This window comes from Labrus mixtus, chromosome 11, assembly GCF_963584025.1.
Source record: "Labrus mixtus chromosome 11, fLabMix1.1, whole genome shotgun sequence".
Taxonomy (NCBI): Eukaryota; Metazoa; Chordata; class Actinopteri; order Labriformes; family Labridae; genus Labrus; species Labrus mixtus.
In genome coordinates this window covers 22,956,159-22,976,008 of record NC_083622.1, presented here as the reverse complement: position 1 = coordinate 22,976,008, position 19,850 = coordinate 22,956,159, and the positions used below count along the sequence as shown (strand labels likewise).

The 19,850-nt window shown below is 38.4% G+C and overlaps 2 protein-coding genes across 2 annotated transcripts in view; one reads left to right on the top strand and one right to left on the bottom strand.

Annotated features, from left to right (window-relative positions):
* The first annotated feature begins 1,279 nt into the window (after window positions 1-1,279).
* On the top strand, window positions 1,280-14,493 carry mboat1 (membrane bound O-acyltransferase domain containing 1). The gene is made up of 13 exons (XM_061050978.1): window positions 1,280-1,526; window positions 2,225-2,370; window positions 2,763-2,840; window positions 5,050-5,145; window positions 7,340-7,395; window positions 7,637-7,691; window positions 9,037-9,229; window positions 9,739-9,931; window positions 10,066-10,169; window positions 10,314-10,378; window positions 10,473-10,605; window positions 10,836-10,987; window positions 11,601-14,493. Exons 1-13 carry the CDS (start codon window positions 1,446-1,448, stop codon window positions 11,794-11,796), a joined length of 1,548 nt encoding a protein of 515 aa, XP_060906961.1. The 5' UTR covers window positions 1,280-1,445; the 3' UTR covers window positions 11,797-14,493.
* A 1,483-nt stretch (window positions 14,494-15,976) lies between these two features.
* The window catches only part of LOC132984238 (transmembrane protein 65-like), a 35,369-nt gene continuing 31,495 nt past the window's right edge, over window positions 15,977-19,850 (bottom strand). The window contains exons 7-8 of the mRNA XM_061050982.1: window positions 18,512-18,617; window positions 15,977-17,745 (exon numbers count right to left, since the gene is read on the bottom strand). Of these exons, the coding sequence (XP_060906965.1) occupies window positions 17,596-17,745; window positions 18,512-18,617 (256 nt within the window). The 3' untranslated portion in view covers window positions 15,977-17,595. The remainder of the gene's footprint in view (window positions 17,746-18,511; window positions 18,618-19,850) is intronic.

The following is a 19,850-nucleotide window of genomic DNA, read 5'->3' as shown; positions in this document are numbered from 1 at the left end:
AGAAATCAACTGCGCCCTCTCATTATTTAAAACCTCAAAAATGTACCTCTTTTATTTTATCTGTTGTGACGTTAACAATGAGAGCAGAGAAGGTGTCATACCCTATAATTATGTTTCCACTAAGACTAAAGGTTGATGTGACTGCAGATCACTGTTGCACAAGTTGCCATAACATGTAGAATGAAATAGACTCAGGTTATTTCATACAACCCCCTCCAAAAAACGAAATACGCTCCTCTAATTTTTATATGATCATTTAATTTTAATTTTTACACTAAAGCAGTTTTGTATTTTGTATTATTCACAGCTTCTTGGACTCTACATGTAACTCCATGTTTATCAAATGTGAGCTACGTTTGTTTGGGAAATGTATTGGCATGTGACCTGATCAAACATGACAGATTCATGGAAAGCCCAAAAAAACACTAAAGCAAATCAAATTTTGTTCTTAAGTACAATTCAGATTTACTTTGTAGATCTGCACTTGAGTATTAAATTATATCATTATTATTATTATTATTATTATTATGATTATATGTTTTATTTACTTTTCATTGTTCTTTCTTTAATGTTGTATGTGTTTTAAATCCTGCTGTCTTTTAATTCTACTTTTTATCTAGCATTTAACACTTAGTTAAACTGAAATAGACTGCTTTCTTTTTAAATGGGATATAGCCTAAATAAAGTGGATTGTATTGAATAAGGATGACAGTGGCAATCATCTCCAGATCTTTACAAAGTGATGCCTTCAATCACCTATTCAAACACTCTCTGTTTACACTGTCTTGATCAGTATTCATTATAATATTTGTTTTCACTAGTTGTCCTTTAAAGACATTTTTTATCGTCCCATTTTGTAAACTCATATTTAAAACCGGAAGTAAAGGGTAATAGCGCAGTAACTTTTTTTCCCATAGGCTAATACAATGCCTTACAATAGCTAAATCTACTTCTATATCAAAAGGAGTTAGCCTATATGTAGCTATTCACAAAATCAATATTTACATAATAAATATTGAAAAATGACCCTTTATAGTGGCAGCTCTATAAGTAGGCTACAATTGGGGGAAACACGACGATAATGCATCATTTCTCCTGATTTAATTTATTTTGTCGTTTTAGTAGAAAAGTGTTTTAACTTCATTTTGAACTTTCCCCGGTGAGGCTTTTATTTTGTCAGCGTTGACCGGAGAAGCTTTTTATCTTCTATCTGTCTCTGTGTGACTTGACTGAGGAGGAGGAGGAGGAGGAGGAGGTAGTCGCTTACAGTCGAGACTAGACTAGTGTAATACTTGGACTGTCACACTTTAGACTGGTTTGACAAGTCGCGGATTCACTTAACACAACAATGTAATGTGTGTCATGTGAAGTAGAGAGACATTTGATTCAAAACGGAAGGAGAAAGAGAAGCGGAAACACCGAGGCGTCGGTACAGAAACGATAGGATGGGCGACACCACGTTTACTACCACTGGATCCAGATGGCTCCTGCCTGTCAGTGAATTCCTGAGGTTTCCTCTTGATCAGGTACGAGCCAATCAAACACTAGCCCACAGTAATTCTTCAAAGTCAGCATTTCTCAAGTTATGCTTTCTCTGTGTATCATGATGATCTGTGTCTCTATCTCTACTTTCACATTGATGGCATGCTTTGTTATTTCAATAAAATGCTTTTTTAGCACACCACTCCAAAATGGCATCAAAACTAAAGACTTTTCAGAGTTATATTAAATTAGCCACAGCCAGTTATTTTACTTGTAATTCAGTCCTGCATAACTATTTATTCTATACCTTTCACCTGCAAATTATAATACTAGGAATACTATATCGTATTATTTAATTGTATTTCTTATTTGAATATTTGGCTTTAGTATTTGTATATTTCTGATATTAGGCATCTACAGGCTTGCTCCAACAATATTTCGTTGTACTTGTACAGTGACAATAAAGATATCTCATCTCATCTCATATGCCATCAAAGTGATCCTAATATTATACTCCACTCTTGTGTGTTAATGCAGACAGCAAAATATTAGGAACAGATTTCAAAATAATGCACTCCAGTAGAGCCTACACCACCACCACCCACTGCCCCTTTTAAAATACATTGAAAATGATCACCGTTCTGACCATGTCAACAAAAAGTTATCAGAAAAGGAAATATTTTGTGGTTAACGTTTTGTAAATGCCCGTCTTAACTCCACTCTATCACTCTATCCCAAACAGGTGAATTTCTTGGCATGCCAGCTGTTTGCCCTGATTGCTGCCTTCTGGTTTCGTCTCTACCTCAGTCCCGGCCATGCCAATCCCCTGGTCCGGCACGCTGTGGCCACTCTCCTCGGCATTGCCTTTCTCATCTTCTGCTTTGGATGGTACTGCATGAATCTGTCATCGACAGGCTCACACATTCTTAATCTCACTGTTCACAATTTGATGCTGCTCTTCTCCTTTTCTTCTCTCTTCACTTGGATTTTCTCTACTTTTCATTCAAAACAAAAGGGCTAAATGTCAGCAGCACCACAGGCTAATAAAGAAAGTATGACAGTGTTGGCAAAGACAGAATAAAGATATACTCCAGTTATGTTGTGTTGGCATTTGATCCACAAATAACAAGTTTAAGGGAGAACATGTCAAGGCTACAATGACTCCTAAATGCATCCTATCACAGACATACAGCCAACTTACAATTTAAATAATTAGCAGTGTTTTATTTAAATAATTATAAAGATGCACACGTTCTGATAGCATCTATCCTTATGTGCAGGTACTCGGCTCACATCCTGACAGTGGTGGTTGCAAGCTACTTGATTATCGTTCAAGCTGACATCAACAATGTACACAGGTAAGAAGAATAAGAACAGTGTGTTGGAATTTTTGGCAATGTCAGTGTAAGAAAAAATGTAACCAACTCTAAGTTTATGCTTCTGTCCTTTGTAATTGTTTGTCTGAATGGCTGGGTTGTTTCTCCCCGCCCTATTATCTTCCTGTAAATATGTGGTCTGAACTGATTAACTTTTGTTGACATGAACACGTCAGGTGAAAGGCAGCCGGACCAAGTCTGCTAGGTTTGATGCAGACAACAAGGTTATGTTTTTCTGTGCATTTTTATTCGCCTTTTCTCAGTCATGTGCACTTGTGTAGCTCTTTGAGTACATCTTAACATTCAGTATGTGTCTTGTCTCGAGGGTGTTTTCAATTTTCATGAATGGAGGAACGAAAACAAGGTTTGGTTAGGTTGCTCTGTTATTCACATGTGAAGGAATTAGCCTGTAGGTATATTTTGTGGAAGTGGAAGCTAAACACAGTTACACAGTGTCAATAACTTGCATACCACATTACATACACCTCTTGTTGGCACAGGGTTAAACAAGGTTATTTAAAAGAAAAAAGCCACCTCAGGACAATCTGCTGAGCCAATAGAAAAATGTCACTCTGCTTTGTTATGATGTGAATACTTTCAGGAACTTGTTGTGGTGATCCTTAAGTTTAACAGTTTCATAATTCAATTTCATTGGAAGTTAACGTGCGATCTGCATTCATATGATACTAAGCAGTAGCTATTTTCCAAATCAGGATACAGCCTATTTCTTTGAGTATTTTTCAACCCAGGTTCTAAATCCAATCTAATTGTATGTTCATTTTTTTTATTTTAAAGTCACACATTTCATTGGTTAAAAACAGATTATTTATGTAACAGATTCCGTGACCCTGACAAATCAACAACTTTAGCAGTACATGATAAATTCTGTCAATTACATTTTTAAGGAAATATATAAGCGTAGCATATCTAGTTTTATATTTGAATGTTAATGCAAAATGGTAAATGGACATCAGCTTGTGTAGCACTCTTCGAGTCTGTTGACTACTCAAGACACTTTTTTACACCGCAGGTCACATTCATCCATTGACACCTCTTTCACACACAGACGGCAGAGGCTGCTATGTAAAGTAACCATCAGTATTAACTAATGCCATTCATACACATTCACAGATGCAGCCGCAATACTATATCACTGCTTAACAAGGCTAGCACAAGATGATGCACTTTAACCATGTGTTGGGTGGGGGTTGTTGCTGCTGTATAAATTCAATGAAATCGTGAAACAGACTGTGGATTATAACGCGGTTTAATCGGCCGAGGTCAGACAGTTACAACAGAACACAATTTGTTAACAATCACGAACCGAGAAAGTACTGACAAAGTTTCTATGTTCACAGACTTGCTTATATTCTGCTAGAAGGTACATCCTACAAATTCTTGGCTACTTTGGTACATCTCTATAAGGCAAGGAAGAAGACATCACCGTGACTCTTAAATGTCAGATATATATACATTTCATTCTTAGAAAACCTTCTTTTACAACAGACAGTTGGCTTCAAACCAAATATAACTCTTCTGCCATGAGATGCCTTACATAGATATGGTTACATCTTGAACCTGAGAGAAGAGTTACTCTTAGGTGGTAGACAGATTTAAATGGTTCATTCACAAAGTTGTATGAATTCATGAAAATTCGTACTAACACCATGCCAGGATATTGTAAACCTTTGAGTGGGTGTCTGTGTTATGACCTTGCCATGACCTGATGTAATGGACCAAGTTTGTTTTAATGTTGTCTGGTCTTTTTAACATTTATTGTTATGTGTATGTGTATGTATGTATTGTAACATTCCTGTTTTAGAGACTACTGACTACCACTAAGCCACAGCAAAAAAAAAAAGTTTGATCACCTACACTGAACGTCCATGAACTGAGCACCTGAGCTGAACTGTGTGTCAAGAAATGGTAATGCAGAAAGAATAGTACCATTTCAACGCAACAGAGCCATACGTTGAATTGTTCTAGCGTTCATGTCATATAAACATCTAAGATAATAAAAAAGTATCTTGTGGTCAAAATCACTTTTAAAAGGCAGAATCAAAAACGGATCATGGTAAACATGCTCAAAGAAACGTCTATATTTGACAGTCCTGCATTGTTGTATTTACAGTTGGTGTGTTACATAAGGAGGATATATTCATTGATTCACTGTTCCCCCCTTCACATGCAGGTATACCATGGTGACAGCTATGGGCTACTTGACAGCATGCCAAGTGAGCAGAGTCTTCATCTTTAACTATGGGATCCTGTCCACTGACTTCTCTGGGTAGGAAAAAAAAAACATATCCACTCTCGTCTCTCTCCTCATTTCCTGTCTTTGCCCCACACCCTTTTGGTTGGCAGCATATTCGTCATCCTCAGTGTAAGAGCCATTCATGTGTTATCATGTAACGTTTCCAAACGATGAATGCAGTCATTCCAGCCTTGTGTAAATACATCACCACTGATGATCAGTCAACAGGTGGGGAAAGTTAGAATCAGTCAAGGTACTTGCTTCATCTTCTAAACTGTGATTTTGTTGTTTTAAATAGACTTCAAACAGAGTTGGCAGTTTTCTCTTCAGTATGTTTACACACTCTCAAACTGGAAAGCAAGAGCCTTTGGAAGCAGGAGGGGATTGTGATATAACTATCAATGCAGCATTGACTCGGCTTTCGTTCATCTTCCTTTTTTTTTTTATAAATGTAAGATTTCGTCAACTAATTTTTTTTTTTTAAATTCCCCTGAATTCGTAGCTACTTCTCATTGATGAGTTTGGGTTGGGACAATGTTGATTATAATTTTGTGTACAGTGGCCCAGACTTAAGAATCTCCAGACTGAAGCATGTTGTTGGAGTAGTTCCTGAGGTCTTAGGGTTTTGCTGTGAATAAAGCAAGTAACTTTTCTTTTTTTCTGTGTGTGTTTGTGTGTTGTTGTTGTTGTTCTGTGTAAGACGACATTTGACCTTGTTGGCTCTTATATTCAACAACTCTTTTGCCCAGTTCTGATGTGGATGAATTTGCTGGCAGCCTCACTTGCACGTCGCATGACTTTGGTGATGATCGGCCAGCACTGTGAGTCAGCTCTGGGCAGGCTGTTATATTGAATTATAAACCCACTTCTTTAAATGTTCAGATTAGACGCATAAACTACTTAAAGAAGATTTTATTCAGGGAACCAAAAGCAACAGAAATGCTCCATGGCGTCTTTGATTCAGTGTCCTTTTATTTTTGCTAGCCCAAAGCTATTACTGTATTTCAGTTATAATCTTTTGTATTATTATGTAGTTCTTATTTTTAACTTGACATGTTGTTTTGCTTCCCCTGCTGGAGGATGCCAAAAACATTTAATGCTGAGCTTCTCTCTACAGTTTGCATGCTGTTCTCCCGTATGTCAGCAGGGATTTCCATAAGTCGATCTGTTGTGAAATTGGCAGAATTACAGATGAAGTGAAATTGGACTGGATTTCAAATCCCGTGTACAGACAGTACCAATGTTAAAGTGTACATGGAAAAGCCGAGTCTGTAGGCTGCAGTAGTGCAGTGTTGCACACACAGGCTGGCACCATGAAAATGTTTCTCTACAGCCAACTGCCAACTCTCATTGAGCTGGCACTGCCAGCCGCTCGGCCAGCACCTCTCTGCCTCGGATTTCCATGCTGTGCACACAATGCAGCCCACTCTCACACAGGAACCAGTGTGAGAGAGTGTGTCTGGGACAGAGAGAGAGAGAGAGAGCGAGAGAGAGAGAGGGGGATGTAGCTTATGTGTGTCTTTTTGCACACACACTCACATTCTTGTGACAGAGAGGTCTCTGTATCTGTGAATGAAACTAGTAGAGATGGTGTAAAACTAGTCCATCTAGACATACTGTACATGGCCTGCCCTACATCGGCCAGCTAACAAGCACTTTGGAAAGCTATAAATGGTGTGGTGTGGAGTGGTATTTCTTCTTTTATTAATGTGAGTTATAAAAGATGAAGATCTGGCTATACTGGTCTTCAACGAGACAATGATTGAGTGAAACTTTCTTCATTTTATGAACAGCTTTAATAAGGATTAATAAGCGACCTCACATGGCACTGCTAGAAAAGAAAGAAGTGATTCATGGGAGGAAATCAATTCAGCCCCCTCAGACAGAAGCACAGTGGGCATTTGCTAAGTTGGGTCGTGCTTTGTTTTAAGTCAGTCATATCATAAATGACTAAAAAAAAGGGGGCTGGCTTTTACTAAAACATCCTGAGTATAGGGTAAAAGTAGGATAAGATTCCTACTATACTAGAGACTTTGTCAAAATTGCTTACTGATATCAGGCTGTCTTTGTGAGGCTAACACATCAGATTGATATGATTTCTATATGATCATCACTACTCACAACCTGACTGTATGTTTGGTTCATTGCAGATGTTCATGAGATATATCTGCGTTTTCTGTGGCGATTGAATTGAAACAGAAGTTCTTCTTCTGTGTTTTCTGCTCAGACCTCTGATGATAGTCACCCAGAAGATCACAACACTGGCTTTCCAGCTCCATGATGGTAAAGCAGAGAGGATGCACACAAATACATATAGACACACCCAAATGCATAAAGATACGCTAAACTCAAAGTAAGTAGTAAGATACGTGCTCTCACATATGCTCTTGTTACATTAGCAATGACTGTCTGAAGCAGATAAATGGAATTCAGCCATCATAACATTAGTTAGATTAGTTAGAAAATAAGTAAAAACAGACTTTCCAAACTACTGACTGACATCTTCACCCTTTTGATTTTTCAGGTATGTGTAAGAAACCTGAAGAGCTGACCCCGGAGCAGAGGCTTCTGTCTATAAGGTAAGTTTAGCTTCAGTTAACAGACTTATGTTTTTATAATGTGAAGAGTTCAGGTATAGACTTTTTTGTAGACAAGCAAGAGCCCTGAACTCTTCGATTTGATGGAGGAGCCTGATGGTATTTTTTTCCCCTATTGAGTTTTTTCTGATTTGACCTTGAAGGTGCACATAGTCTACAATGAACGAGTACGTGTTAATATGAATCTAACCTCTGTCAGTGATATGTACTGTATATGTGTACTGTATATGTGTAGGTTTGTGTGCACTGAAGGTTGCATCTTAATCGACACCATTACGGAAGAATAAACAACTGTCTCCTTTCCTTTAGACACAAAGGACATTCAGAAGGCGATGAAATCATGGTGAAAAGCTTATTCATGTAGCAAAGCATGCTGGGAAATTGGAAACGACACATTATTTTGCATGGAACACTTTTCATTTGTATGCATGTGCATCTACAAAACCACATTTATCAGTGAACCATGCACGCTATTTTGAAATGTCTTTAAAAATGTTTTCAAAAAACATCATGTGACTTTGTTTGCTCTTGTGTGATAACCCTGCAGAAACATTACATTTGGTGATTGTCTCATGATTGTAGGTTAAGTTGAGAAGGTACATTTCCTCATGATCTCCTGTTTAGCATAACTGATCTATTTGTGTAGCGGACATGACGAGTCAATATTGGCTGATCAAAACTATATCCAAACTGGCCAACATAGTTTCTAGTTTGTGCCCATTTGATTAAAAAAAAAAAAAATCAGAACAATGATTGCAGGAGTAAATTGCTTGGAGACATTTGTTTTCATCACGTTCTCTTATCACTGTCTGCTGCACATTTAGCAGAGCAGTGAAGGTGTTGGTCTGCACCCAGATTGGTTGAAAATGTAAGATAGTGTTCTTCTAAATACCTTTGCATCAGTGCTCAAATGACATTGAAAAGGTTTTTTTTTAAATCAGCTATCTGTTAAACAAATATCCGTTATCAACTAATTATTTCCCTTTATGTTGTTACGGGTCTTAAAATCCCATATCAGTCCATCTCTGATTTTTAGTACCTAAGCACTGTGTTCAGTTTATAACTAGTTCTCAACACCAAATACTTGTTGCTTATAAAAGTATAAAAGTTGTTTAATCTAACTCTTGCAGTCATTTTGGGTCAGAGTTTGGATCATATTTAAAAAAACAAAAAAAACAAAAACATTTTTATTTCATTCAAACAATAAAACAGATCTAATGAAATAAATGGCATGCTATTCTATTTGCCCTCAAATTAAAAGACATAAACACACATTGTTGCTATGCACATGAAATGAACACTGTTATCATATTTTGATTCTCTGCAGTGTGAGGCCTTCTTTCATCGAGTACCTGAGTTACAATCTTAACTTCCTGAGTGTTTTGGTGGGACCCTGCAATGATTATAACGACTACATCGACTTCATAGAGGGCAGACACATCAGCAGAAGGCTCAGGCGGCACTCTGAGACTTGTAATGGGCAAAATGGCTTCGATAAAATACCGGACCCTTCGCCTCTGGTAAGTCAAAGAACTCGATGGACTTAATGTCACAGGATAACCTGGAACTGTTCTTCCAACAGTTTCAAAAATGTCTGTCTTCTATCTAGACCGCTTTTGATATATCAGGTGATTTATGTGCTTTCGTTTTGTGTATTAAAAGAAAAGGTTAGCACTAAAATTTTAAATTCTCTATGCTGTCTTCAATAGGCTCGAGTTGAGCAAAATAAACTATATTGAGGTTTCATAGTTTCTGTGAGAAATGTATATTGGTGACAAACCATTCCACCAAAAAAAAACAGACTACTTGTAAAATAGCCTGAATGCATTGAATATATTTAATGAATGGAATAGACTTAATTGGTCCCTCACCTACAGCGTCCTTTTGCGGAGCCGGGGATTGTTACATTACTTACATCTGTTTTTGAAGCCTAGTCAGCTGCTGTGTTGGTTGTTGACTTGACTTGGACAGCCCATTGGTCAACATGTCTAATGTGACTCTGCTCACCGACCATCTGTTCTCTCTGCAGCTCGCTGTCTGTCAGAAATTGCTAGTTTGCAGTGGCTGCATGCTCTCCTTCCTCACTGTGACTCGGGCCTTGCCCATAGCTTACAACGTTGACCCCGATTTTGTAAACCACGCCCCCTTCCTCACCAGACTCACCTACGCCTTCTTCTCCATACAAGCAGCAAGGCCCAAATTCTACTTCGCCTGGACGCTGGGTGAGAAGTGTGTGTGTGTGTGTGTTTCAGTGTAATTAGCTAATTGTCTGACTAATTGTGTAATGACTGAACACATAAGCAGCATTGTTATTGCCATGGAAGTCATGTGATTTTTTTCCCTCTGTCTTGTCAAGCTGATGCGGTGAACAACGCTGCAGGTTATGGTTTCTTGGGAATGGAGGTAAATGGAAAGCCATCTTGGAACCTCATATGCAACGTCAACATCTTGGGGATTGAGGTACTATAAATATTTCACGTGCTTAAAAACACAACATAGGGTCTCTATACTCCATTCATTTGATATGCTAAATCATGTTATGCAAAGGATGACAATGAAAAAAGATTTTAGCACAAACACTGATTTGTTTTTAACTGTTTTCAGACCGCAACCAGCTTCAAGACCTTTATAGACAACTGGAATATCCGGACAGGAGTTTGGCTCAAAACGTGGGTGCTTCAATTTTGAACTGCAGACCGCAAGCACTCACAGTTGGACAACATGTACTCATTTTAATATGTTTGATTCCACTTCTCTCCTCAGGGTGTGCTATGACAGAGCCCCGAAGCACAGGCTGGCACTAACCTTCTTACTGTCTGCCCTCTGGCACGGTGTTTATCCAGGGTACTATTTCACCTTTCTCACTGCCATCCCCATCACAATGGCAGCACGAACTGTGAGTGCTCTACCCCCCCCCCCCCCCCCCCCCCAATACTTTAATTGTGGTTCAATTGTATCTTTACATTTTTATAATTTCCCAACACTGTAGACAACTTTTTATTAGAACTGCTAATTTGTTTATTTGCTATTTACCTTTGTAGCAGTCTAGCTTAAATATGTTGTTTCTGTATGTGTCAAATCTTTTCCTCTGATCCACCCCTCGGTTTGTCTGTCTCTTCTGACCAGGTCAGGAAGTCTGTTCGCCACTACTTCCTGGGCTTCAGAGGCTTGAAGCTGGGTTACGATGTCCTAACTTGGGCAGCCACCCAGCTGGCCATCTGCTACACGGTCATGCCTTTTCTGCTCCTTGCAGTCGAGCCAACTTTGGTATATTACCGGTATGTAACTGTCATAATGAGCCTTCCTCTCATTGGAAACACATTACTTGCAGCATTCAAGTGGACATCCACCTCATATACTGTTAATGTCATCATTTACACGTCTGTAGGTCACTTGTTTTTATTGAATAAACATCTGTAGTGACAGAACGTTTTGAACATGCTCCTCCTCTCCTGCACAAGTAAACTATATTCTACATCCTTGGATGGATCAGATGGTTTAATTCAGATCTTATAAACCATTTTATTCACAACAAACAGAGGATCACTACTTCTTGAGTTTTCTATCTTATTTCTAGTGTGACTGATAAAAAGTAACATTGAATTTGCATTCTTTTCGTACCATTACCACATTTTAAAATAAAAGCTACTTTGCAAGCAGTTCCCCCTTTCTGGCTCATGAAATGTATTCAGTTCAAAAAGAGCAAAGGAGCCAAGAATTCCTTCTATGTGAAGAACTTAATAGTTTTCCAATTGATAGATTTTGGCAAAATATGTTTTTGGCTTGCTCTACTTTGTCATTGCATATTTTGCTACTGGATAGCACATTCACTTAGAGCACATTAATGACAAAGCTACCTCCCCTATTTTTCTTCTTCTTCTTGTTTTCCAGGTCTATGTACTTCCACGTGCACATCATCAGCATTCTGGCTGCAATCGCCCTGCATGGGAAACACAAACCCGAGGAACTCTCTGCCTCTACCACCAAAACACGTTCTTCCACCTCCTCCTCCTCCTCCTCCCTCTCGTCTTCATGCCCAGCCGAGTGCCAGCCTGTTCATTCCATCAACAACAACAAAGTAGACTAAGAATCTCCATTCCACGTTCTGCTGCTGACTCTGAGTCCACGGTGTTGATCCTGTAAGAGCATCCTGCCAACTGAAAACAGGAAAATATTCTGTTATTTATTTTGTCGGGACCATTTAAAGTGTGAAGTTAGGACAAAAAGAACTTAGAGTAGGATTCAGGATATGAACCTTTGCTGCTGACTGTAGGATTAAGACATTACATCAAACATAAGCTCAACAAGCAGGCACATCTTTGGAACCACCATCAGGACGTTGGCCTCACTCAACTTTCCCGCTCCCTCCCTCCCTCCCTCCCTCCCTCCCTCCCCACCCATCCCACCACCAGCCTGCCTGCCTGCTCCAACAACAATGCAACAGTGTGAAGAGAGAAAAAGGAGGCTCACTTTCTTTCTTGTCCTTTATCTGCGCCGTTTTACCAACTGGCCGGGTCTTTGCCAGCACAGTGGGCGAGCGGGGGAGCTCATGAACAGCGGCACAAATACCAGGACACACACGGGCTCACACAAACTCATGCATGAACTGAAAGACACTGGGGAAACAAATATGCACATACTCTCTCTCTTAGGCACGCTCGTACTTGGTCACAGTATGATGGCATACAAAGGCAGCTCTTGTGTGGCCACAACAAAAGAGCGGGCCAAGAGGAGAGAGAGCCCGGGTTCATATGATGTGTGTGAGGGTGATGGTTTACCCCGTCTTAAGGCCCACTATCTTATGTCACTGAGTGTGTGTGGACTGTGTCATAAAAACTGAGGAGCTTCTCGACATTTTATACAATTATGAGTTTGTTCCGACCATTTTGAAAGTCACTTGACATATCACGTAGACCATGCAGCTCTCAAACTCTCCGGTGTAATGCAGAATAGCTTCTCCTCCAGGTGAGGAGGCTCTACTGTTTTGTAGAACGAGTTAACGCTTTATTTAACTATCTATTTATTTAACTTTAGCTACACCACGTTGATATAAAGGAAAGGCCAAGACACTTAAAAAAAATAATTAACAGTAAAATATTACAAGCTTTGGCTTTTTCTTTTTCTATATTACAAATGTAAGAAGTGATGAAATGGTGCGGTATGAGCACACATTGATGCTAAGACTTGATGCTTGTTGATGATTTAAAGACTGTAGTCGTTCCACTTCTCACAGTGCAGAAGCGTGAGCTGATTTAATGCTGACTTAGTTTTAATGTATTAATACTTACCATGAGAACGGTGCTGGATACCTGTTATCATGGTGTAAGGTCACTGAACAAAAACTGCAATGAAACTGGAGTTGCTCTTTTTGGGAGGAGACCGCTGCACACTCAAATACTGGGAAATATGATTAAAAATATAGGAATTTATCAAATGTGTTTCCTCTCTTTGGGAGCACGGTGCTGTGTTCTTTCTGTGGTCCTTCTAAGCAAAGCACACATGTGAAAAGTCCTGATTTACCAGCTTGACAGTAGCTGCAGGTTGACGTAACAGAGACATCTGCTGGTTGTCTGTACTGTCTGAACTCTGCTGAATTTAGTTATGAAGGTAGGCAAGTTGGGACTGACTGAAACCTGCAACACTGCAGAAAATTCCTCTTCAACCTCATAACCAACCACAAACAGAAAGTCTATTTTTACACTCTTATTACAATTTCAGAACTTCTCTGTAATAGCTTTCACTTTTGCACAATCAAAGTTGTTGAATCAGAGGGGGATGCTATACGGTCAGGGATGAGCGATGCACGATGAACACAAAAAGATCAATTCTATTTTAAAATGAGAAACGTTTTTCTCTTATCAAGAATGAATCACTCAAAGGATTTGGAGCGTTAATAGTTTGAAACGGGGCACAGTAGATTAGTCGTTAATGAGATCTCCTTAAGGCTTTTAGCTTTATCTGCAATTTGGTTTTAATAAGGTTTGCTAACAATGCTAATACTTTCCAACACTAGAAAATGTTTTTGGTTCTATAACAATGACTGGTGAATAAAATAATGACTTGTCTTCTTCATCATTATGTGGCTTGCCCAAGGAAAATGCAATTTCTTTCCAGGATGTTTATTTCATTCTAAAACTAAATGAATTGAATTAGCTGCTTAAGAATTTAATAACTTTTTCACAACAGGATGTATTTTGGGTTTGATTGCCCTGGCCCATTTTATACATCGACTAATTCTAAAAACCATACAGTACTGCATGTGTATACAAGGAGAAAAAAATGTAATGCCACTAACACGTTTTTATTTTTCTATACTATTTTAGCTTTGTAGTAACAGGGCTCCAGTTCTCAGACAAGGGTTTTACATGATGTTGAAGATTTTGATATTTAACTAAAGTAAGTAAGGACCTCTCTTACAGTTAATGAAGCATCAGTAATGAGGGCTCTGGGGACCTGTAGACTCATTTCTTTGCAAGAGGAAATTCAACTGGCAGTTCTAAAATGTCTGTCTGCATTTTGCTAATGTGTTTGGTGCAGGGGAGTAAGTGATGAAAGGCTCATATTAAGTCAAATGTCAGATTGAGCAGCTCGTTGAATAACTTAAAACTGATACTCTGTGCTTGTTTTGTCTTTGCAGCTATATGTGTTATAAAAGTACAGACTGTGTGTATGTGTGTGTGTGTATGCGTGTCATGTTATTGCTCAATTTAACAATTGTTTTGTTTGGAGGAATGAATGTGTCATACAAAACTATTTGAGTGACAAATAAAGCTTTTGTGAAATACATTTGGATTTTTTCAAATGTTGGTTTTTATTATCACTTATTTTGTAATATAAGGAATAATAATAATAATGTATAAGTATAAACTTTTATTTAGACCAACAGATGCCAGTGAATTGTTTGTTTCCTGTGTTTTTGTGTTACACTTGACTCTCCCTCTCAGTTTCACAAACTCTCTCTGGGCGACTCCCGTCCCAAGATGTTTAATCTCTGATGATAATCTCAAAGTGACTGCCTCTCTGTCACCTGTCTGTTCCCCGCAGACACTAATAAACCACGACATGTTTGTGTTTGTGTGTGCAGACAACTAATGGCAACCAGCGGGAACAAAGGGAATGGGACAAAGAAACAAGCTGGAGTATGTTTCCCTTCAGATCAGTAAGAAGAAAACAGTCCTCCAGGCTCCAGTAATGGACTTATTACTATTAGTCTTATACAGATAATACAACCCAAAAAGAAACTAATGTGCAGAAATATTTACTATAACAAGAAATCATCACACTATGCCCATCAAGCAGAGTTTCTTCATTCATTCTTCTTTGAAGCCTCCACCACACAAACTATTGAAATCTTCACACTGGATCACAGCCAGTTCACATTCCAGCAGGGGGCTCTGTTACTGTCTGCAAGGCTTCAAGAAAACAGACAAATCCTACCTGGAGTCATTTAAGTCAATCACTGGCTGTGAATAAAGGAAACATACGATTCTTTGTGCTTTGTTATGGATAACTCAGCCATAAAATAGATTTTTTTATTTCAATAATCTTTTACATTTTAACTCATGTGTTGTAACCTGCAGGGATTCATGTTATCCTTCAATGCATTATTCAGAACATACTCAAGTTTTTTTTTTTTTTTGTTAGCCTTACAAAGTAAACATGTACAATAACATTTGTTTTATTTGCAGTGCATGCAGGGAATCAAGCAATCAGATCAGAAATCCTTTCTACATAACTATGTCCATCTCTTTGTACAGTGTCTAAATTGTATCTCACTTCAGGGTCACTGGTATCCACATTATATCGATCTCATACAGGTAAGTCTTTATATAGTTTCAAGTTTGGAGAGCAGGTTGAGTGAGTTTACTTTTAGTCTCAAATGTCATTCATGTTGAAAACAATGTTAAAAATGTACACACATAAGTCTTTTGTGCTGACAAATATGTATGTGTTGGACATTGTTCTTTGAGATAAAGAAAGTGAGAGAATACATAAATATAAGTGTGAACATTAAAACAGGAATAAATACATTTTCTGTGAGGACATTTCAGCGAGCAACACATGACCTCTCTCTTTCATTTCAACTTCTAAACAGATTTAAAATAATATGTTAATTGAGCTATTGAGATGAGATAACTCAGCCAAAGAGGTAACAAACACAACAACTTCAAGAATAACTAAACATATTAAGAGAAGCTGAGTTAAGACGGGGATTGATGGTAGGGTAATCAACCAAAAAAAAATCCTCTCTGGGTTTTTGATTCATTGCTAGCAGATGCTGCAGAAGAAAAATGATTTCAAGAACAATCATCAAATAAGGAATTAAAGAAGATTAGCAGCCAGGCAGCAAGGGGGTTTGAATGTTAATAGGCAAAAATAAATTAGAAGGTAGAAGCTGCCACAGTTCTCTGAATGTCTGCCAGCAGAGGGCAGTAGAGCAGAGAGGATATTATATAGAGTGTTTAAATAGGAATGTGTAATTAAGCTGTGTGAAAGTATTAAAATGCAGAAATAGGTTTTTGAACAGAATTGAAAGTATGCTAACAAAAATGTTATTCAGCACCTGGTTAAGTTCTGCCTCTCTTGTGCGTGGTTGTGAGTATTTCCAGACTAATCTACAGGTTCTAACTACTCATGAGGAAGGCATGTGTTGTAGTTCAGCTGAAGCTTCGTTTGTGCAGGACTAGAGGAGAATGATCACATCAAATTGGAGCTAGAGAGGGCGTTGGTTTAGTGACAGTGCTTCCGAGCTGCCATACTTTCTCTCTCTCTCTTTCTTTCTTGTGTCTTTTTCTGTGCCTCTCTTTCTTCTCTGCTTGTCTCTCATTCTCTCTTTCTGTTTCTGTCCCCCTCTTTCTTTTCTCTCTCTCTCTCTCTCTGTCCCTTCTCCCTCTGCCTCTACATGGATCTCTCCCTCACTGCTCAATTCTTGGAAAGCAACACACTGAGGTTGATTTTTGCCCCTAGCTGGCTACATCCAGTACACTTGGGAGACATTTTTACTACTTTGGGTATTTTTTTACAAAAGCAAACTTGATCACAAACAGTCAATAATTCAATTAAAACCACATAAAAATAACAAAAAAAAAAAAAAAGAGGCAGCTAGCAGGTGTAACAAATGTACTGTAACAGCGTGCATTTTAAAATGAAAGATACTGAATGCTTGTCATAGAGTGTACGTTAGGCAGGCTTGCAAGACTTTTAAGACTCTGACATCATCAAAATGCAGGCATGCGTTCACCTTTCTATGCAAAAAAACGATAAGGAAACAAGGTTTTTAAACAGGGTTAAACACTGATGAAGCAAGCCGTTAGCATGCCTCTCCATTCAGTCTTCATTAATGACATCTATAAGAACTAATGACAATGGAAAGAAACCATAAAAATGCCATGTGAGTAAGTGTGCAGATTTTGTTCTTTAAAAATGTAGATTGTTTTTCTTGCATTGGCTGCAAAGTTTGTTGTGACATTTCAGGGAGCCCTTAAATCATCACTTACCTATATGTGTGATATATATGTATGTATAACGTACAGACTGGGAGCAGAGGAGAGACAGTGGCCACTGCAAAGTGTTTTAGATACATCACTTTCAGCCGTTGTCAGTCAGTTGAAACGAAGTGAGGTTACGGTGCAATAGTTAGAGTAGAGTAGCAGCAGTCCAGTGAGTCAGCCGTCTCTTGTTTCTTCATGAGACTTTCAGGTCCCTGTGCTTCATTTCAAAGTCTACAATCAGATAATATCTAAAATCTCGGTCAGAATACCTTCGAAGGTTCAGTGACATTTCCATACTGTATGCTCCAGTCTACCAGACACGTGCCAAATCAGTCTCAGTTAAAAGTATTCTAAGGGAGTGAAAATAGTACTTGTCTCAGGTGAGATGGTTAGCTTCAGTTTTGGCTGCTCTCTGTTGGAGCAGCTGGTGTTTCTGTTTTCTCCTTCGCCTCCTTCTTGGCCTTTTTCTTCTCGTCATCGTCCTTGAAGAACAGAAGAGGGAACATGCCCAGGATACAACCAATGCCAACACCGATGGCTTTACCCTAAACAGAAGGAAAGGGAAGTAAACACGAGTGACAAAAAAGATAGATCCATTGTTTTGAATAATCCATACTAAAAGAAAAAAAACAGAATGTCAGCCCTGATTCCTGCTAAAAATCCTCTGGTAGTTGAGTGGACAATTGTAAGCTTTCTAGGTTTATCTTGAGTATTAAAACCAGTTTTGGGCAAATTCACTAAAAATAAAAACAAGGATGCTTCATCAATGGAAGATTGAACAGGCAACAGTTGACTCCAGATATTGATTTCTTGTAAAGCTCACATTTTTTCTGTATGTGTGTTTGCGAGAAAGGAAAAACAGGTATTCCCTGACACACCTGAACAGTTGGCATGGCCCTTCACCATCACCCAAGAGCCTTACAATACTGGACTCACAACTCAGCCTGATTACAGGTAATTACATTTCACACTTGAGCAGTCAGAGAGTATTAACAAATCAGTCAGGTCTAATTTTCCTTCACTATGACTTTTATGGGAAGGGCACATCTCACAGATATTTTTTTCTGAGGCCTGGCTTCATGTTTATGATGCATCACACACGATCCCTCAGATGCTCTCTGATACAGGTGTATTTAATTGTATATGTATTGGAGAGATTTTATTTCTATCTTTGCGTGCACTGCTGGGCATAGACACAAGGGTCAAGGTTCTCAAACACAGGACGAGTGACACGGACAATTAAGAGTTGAGCTTTGGTTGAGATTTGTGGGTTTTAGTGTGATTCAGTGCGTTTCATGAGATGCCACCAACCGAGTGACAGCTGACTCTGGTCTGCCACATGTCAGCCTGTTTCGGGCTTAAGTCCGGAATCTGCATTCCCAGCCGAGATGCCAAAGCCTCCACGTAACCTGCCAGCCTAAAGAGAAGAGTAGACAAGCAGAAAAAAAAGACATAGACTGTTATAGAGCTGCAATGATTAAAAACTGCTACCTTTAAAGGTTCTTTTTGAGAAACAGAAGATGAAGCATCCCTTGACTTTTTGAAGTAAACCATTTTTTCTTTTGCTTTGCTTATGACCTTTCACAAAGTTGAATCCAGTTAAAGGAGTGCGGCGGCAGTCTAAATTTAAGTAGTCATAAAGGTCAGAAACATTGACAGTTGAATCAGTCAAAGACAGAAAAGACTTGATATGTGAGTAAAGGTCATGTAGGTTTAGAATGAAAAATACAAACAATGTAGACAATGAACTTGAGATTTTGTTCAATTAAGATAAAAAAAAGAAATAAATCTCTGAAACAAAAGTTGTTCAAACACTCAGAGGCATAATAAAAATGTGTTTGTCAAAGCTTTGGCTTGTAATTTGTATATAGATTGAATTTAGAATAACTTATTCATGTTTGTTTTGTTCCCCTTTTCTCTCATAATGGTCCTATAAATGTTTCCCAGCATCACAAGTCATGATTCATTTAACAACCGACTAGAAAAACAGTCGGTGAGACAATGTAAACGATCAAAGTAATAGAAAACAAAAACAAAACAAATCAGCAGATGAGAGTCTGTTTCCATGTTCCTGCCATCTGTCATGGACCAGCAGGATGTCAAATATCAGCACTAATAAAACACAGAGAGAGAGAGAGAGAGAGAGAGAGAGAGAGAGAGAGAGAGAGAGAAAAGTGCGTGTAAATTACTTAATTAAATTCTATTCAGGACCCTTTGTGTGATTTACACAGATGGCAGAGCAAAAACAGACTGCTACAGAGTTATGATTGATAGAGAGATGATAGAAAGATGTACTCATCAGTAACAAAAACGTGTTTGTTTTCTTCAGTACTAAAGCTGTGGGCATCATCTCCCATCACCCGCATTTATAGAGCTAGACAAAGGCTTATGTGGATCTAGTAGATTAATAAATAAGCTATGATTAGAGACTGTTTATTAGTGTTCAATTACAAAACTAAACCAGAGCGCTTTAAGTTAGTGGGAAATTGGCAAAGAGAAAAATGGCAAAAAAATAACGAATAACTTTGTCATATTTGTAGTTAAATGTGTCTGATTTGATTATAAGAGGAATTAGGACTTAATGAATGTGTACAACAGTATATTTTTAATTTCTATATAAGACAGCTGAAGAGAGATAGAAAGGGAGGAG

Coding starts and splice junctions, on each gene's coding strand:
- mboat1 (XM_061050978.1), top strand. CDS start 1,446: ATGGGCGACACCACGTTTACTACCACTGGATCCAGATGGCTCCTGCCT. Junction 1,527..2,224: donor TGAGGTTTCCTCTTGATCAG/GTACGAGCCAAT, acceptor TATCCCAAACAG/GTGAATTTCTTGGCATGCCA. Junction 7,692..9,036: donor CAGAGGCTTCTGTCTATAAG/GTAAGTTTAGCT, acceptor GATTCTCTGCAG/TGTGAGGCCTTCTTTCATCG.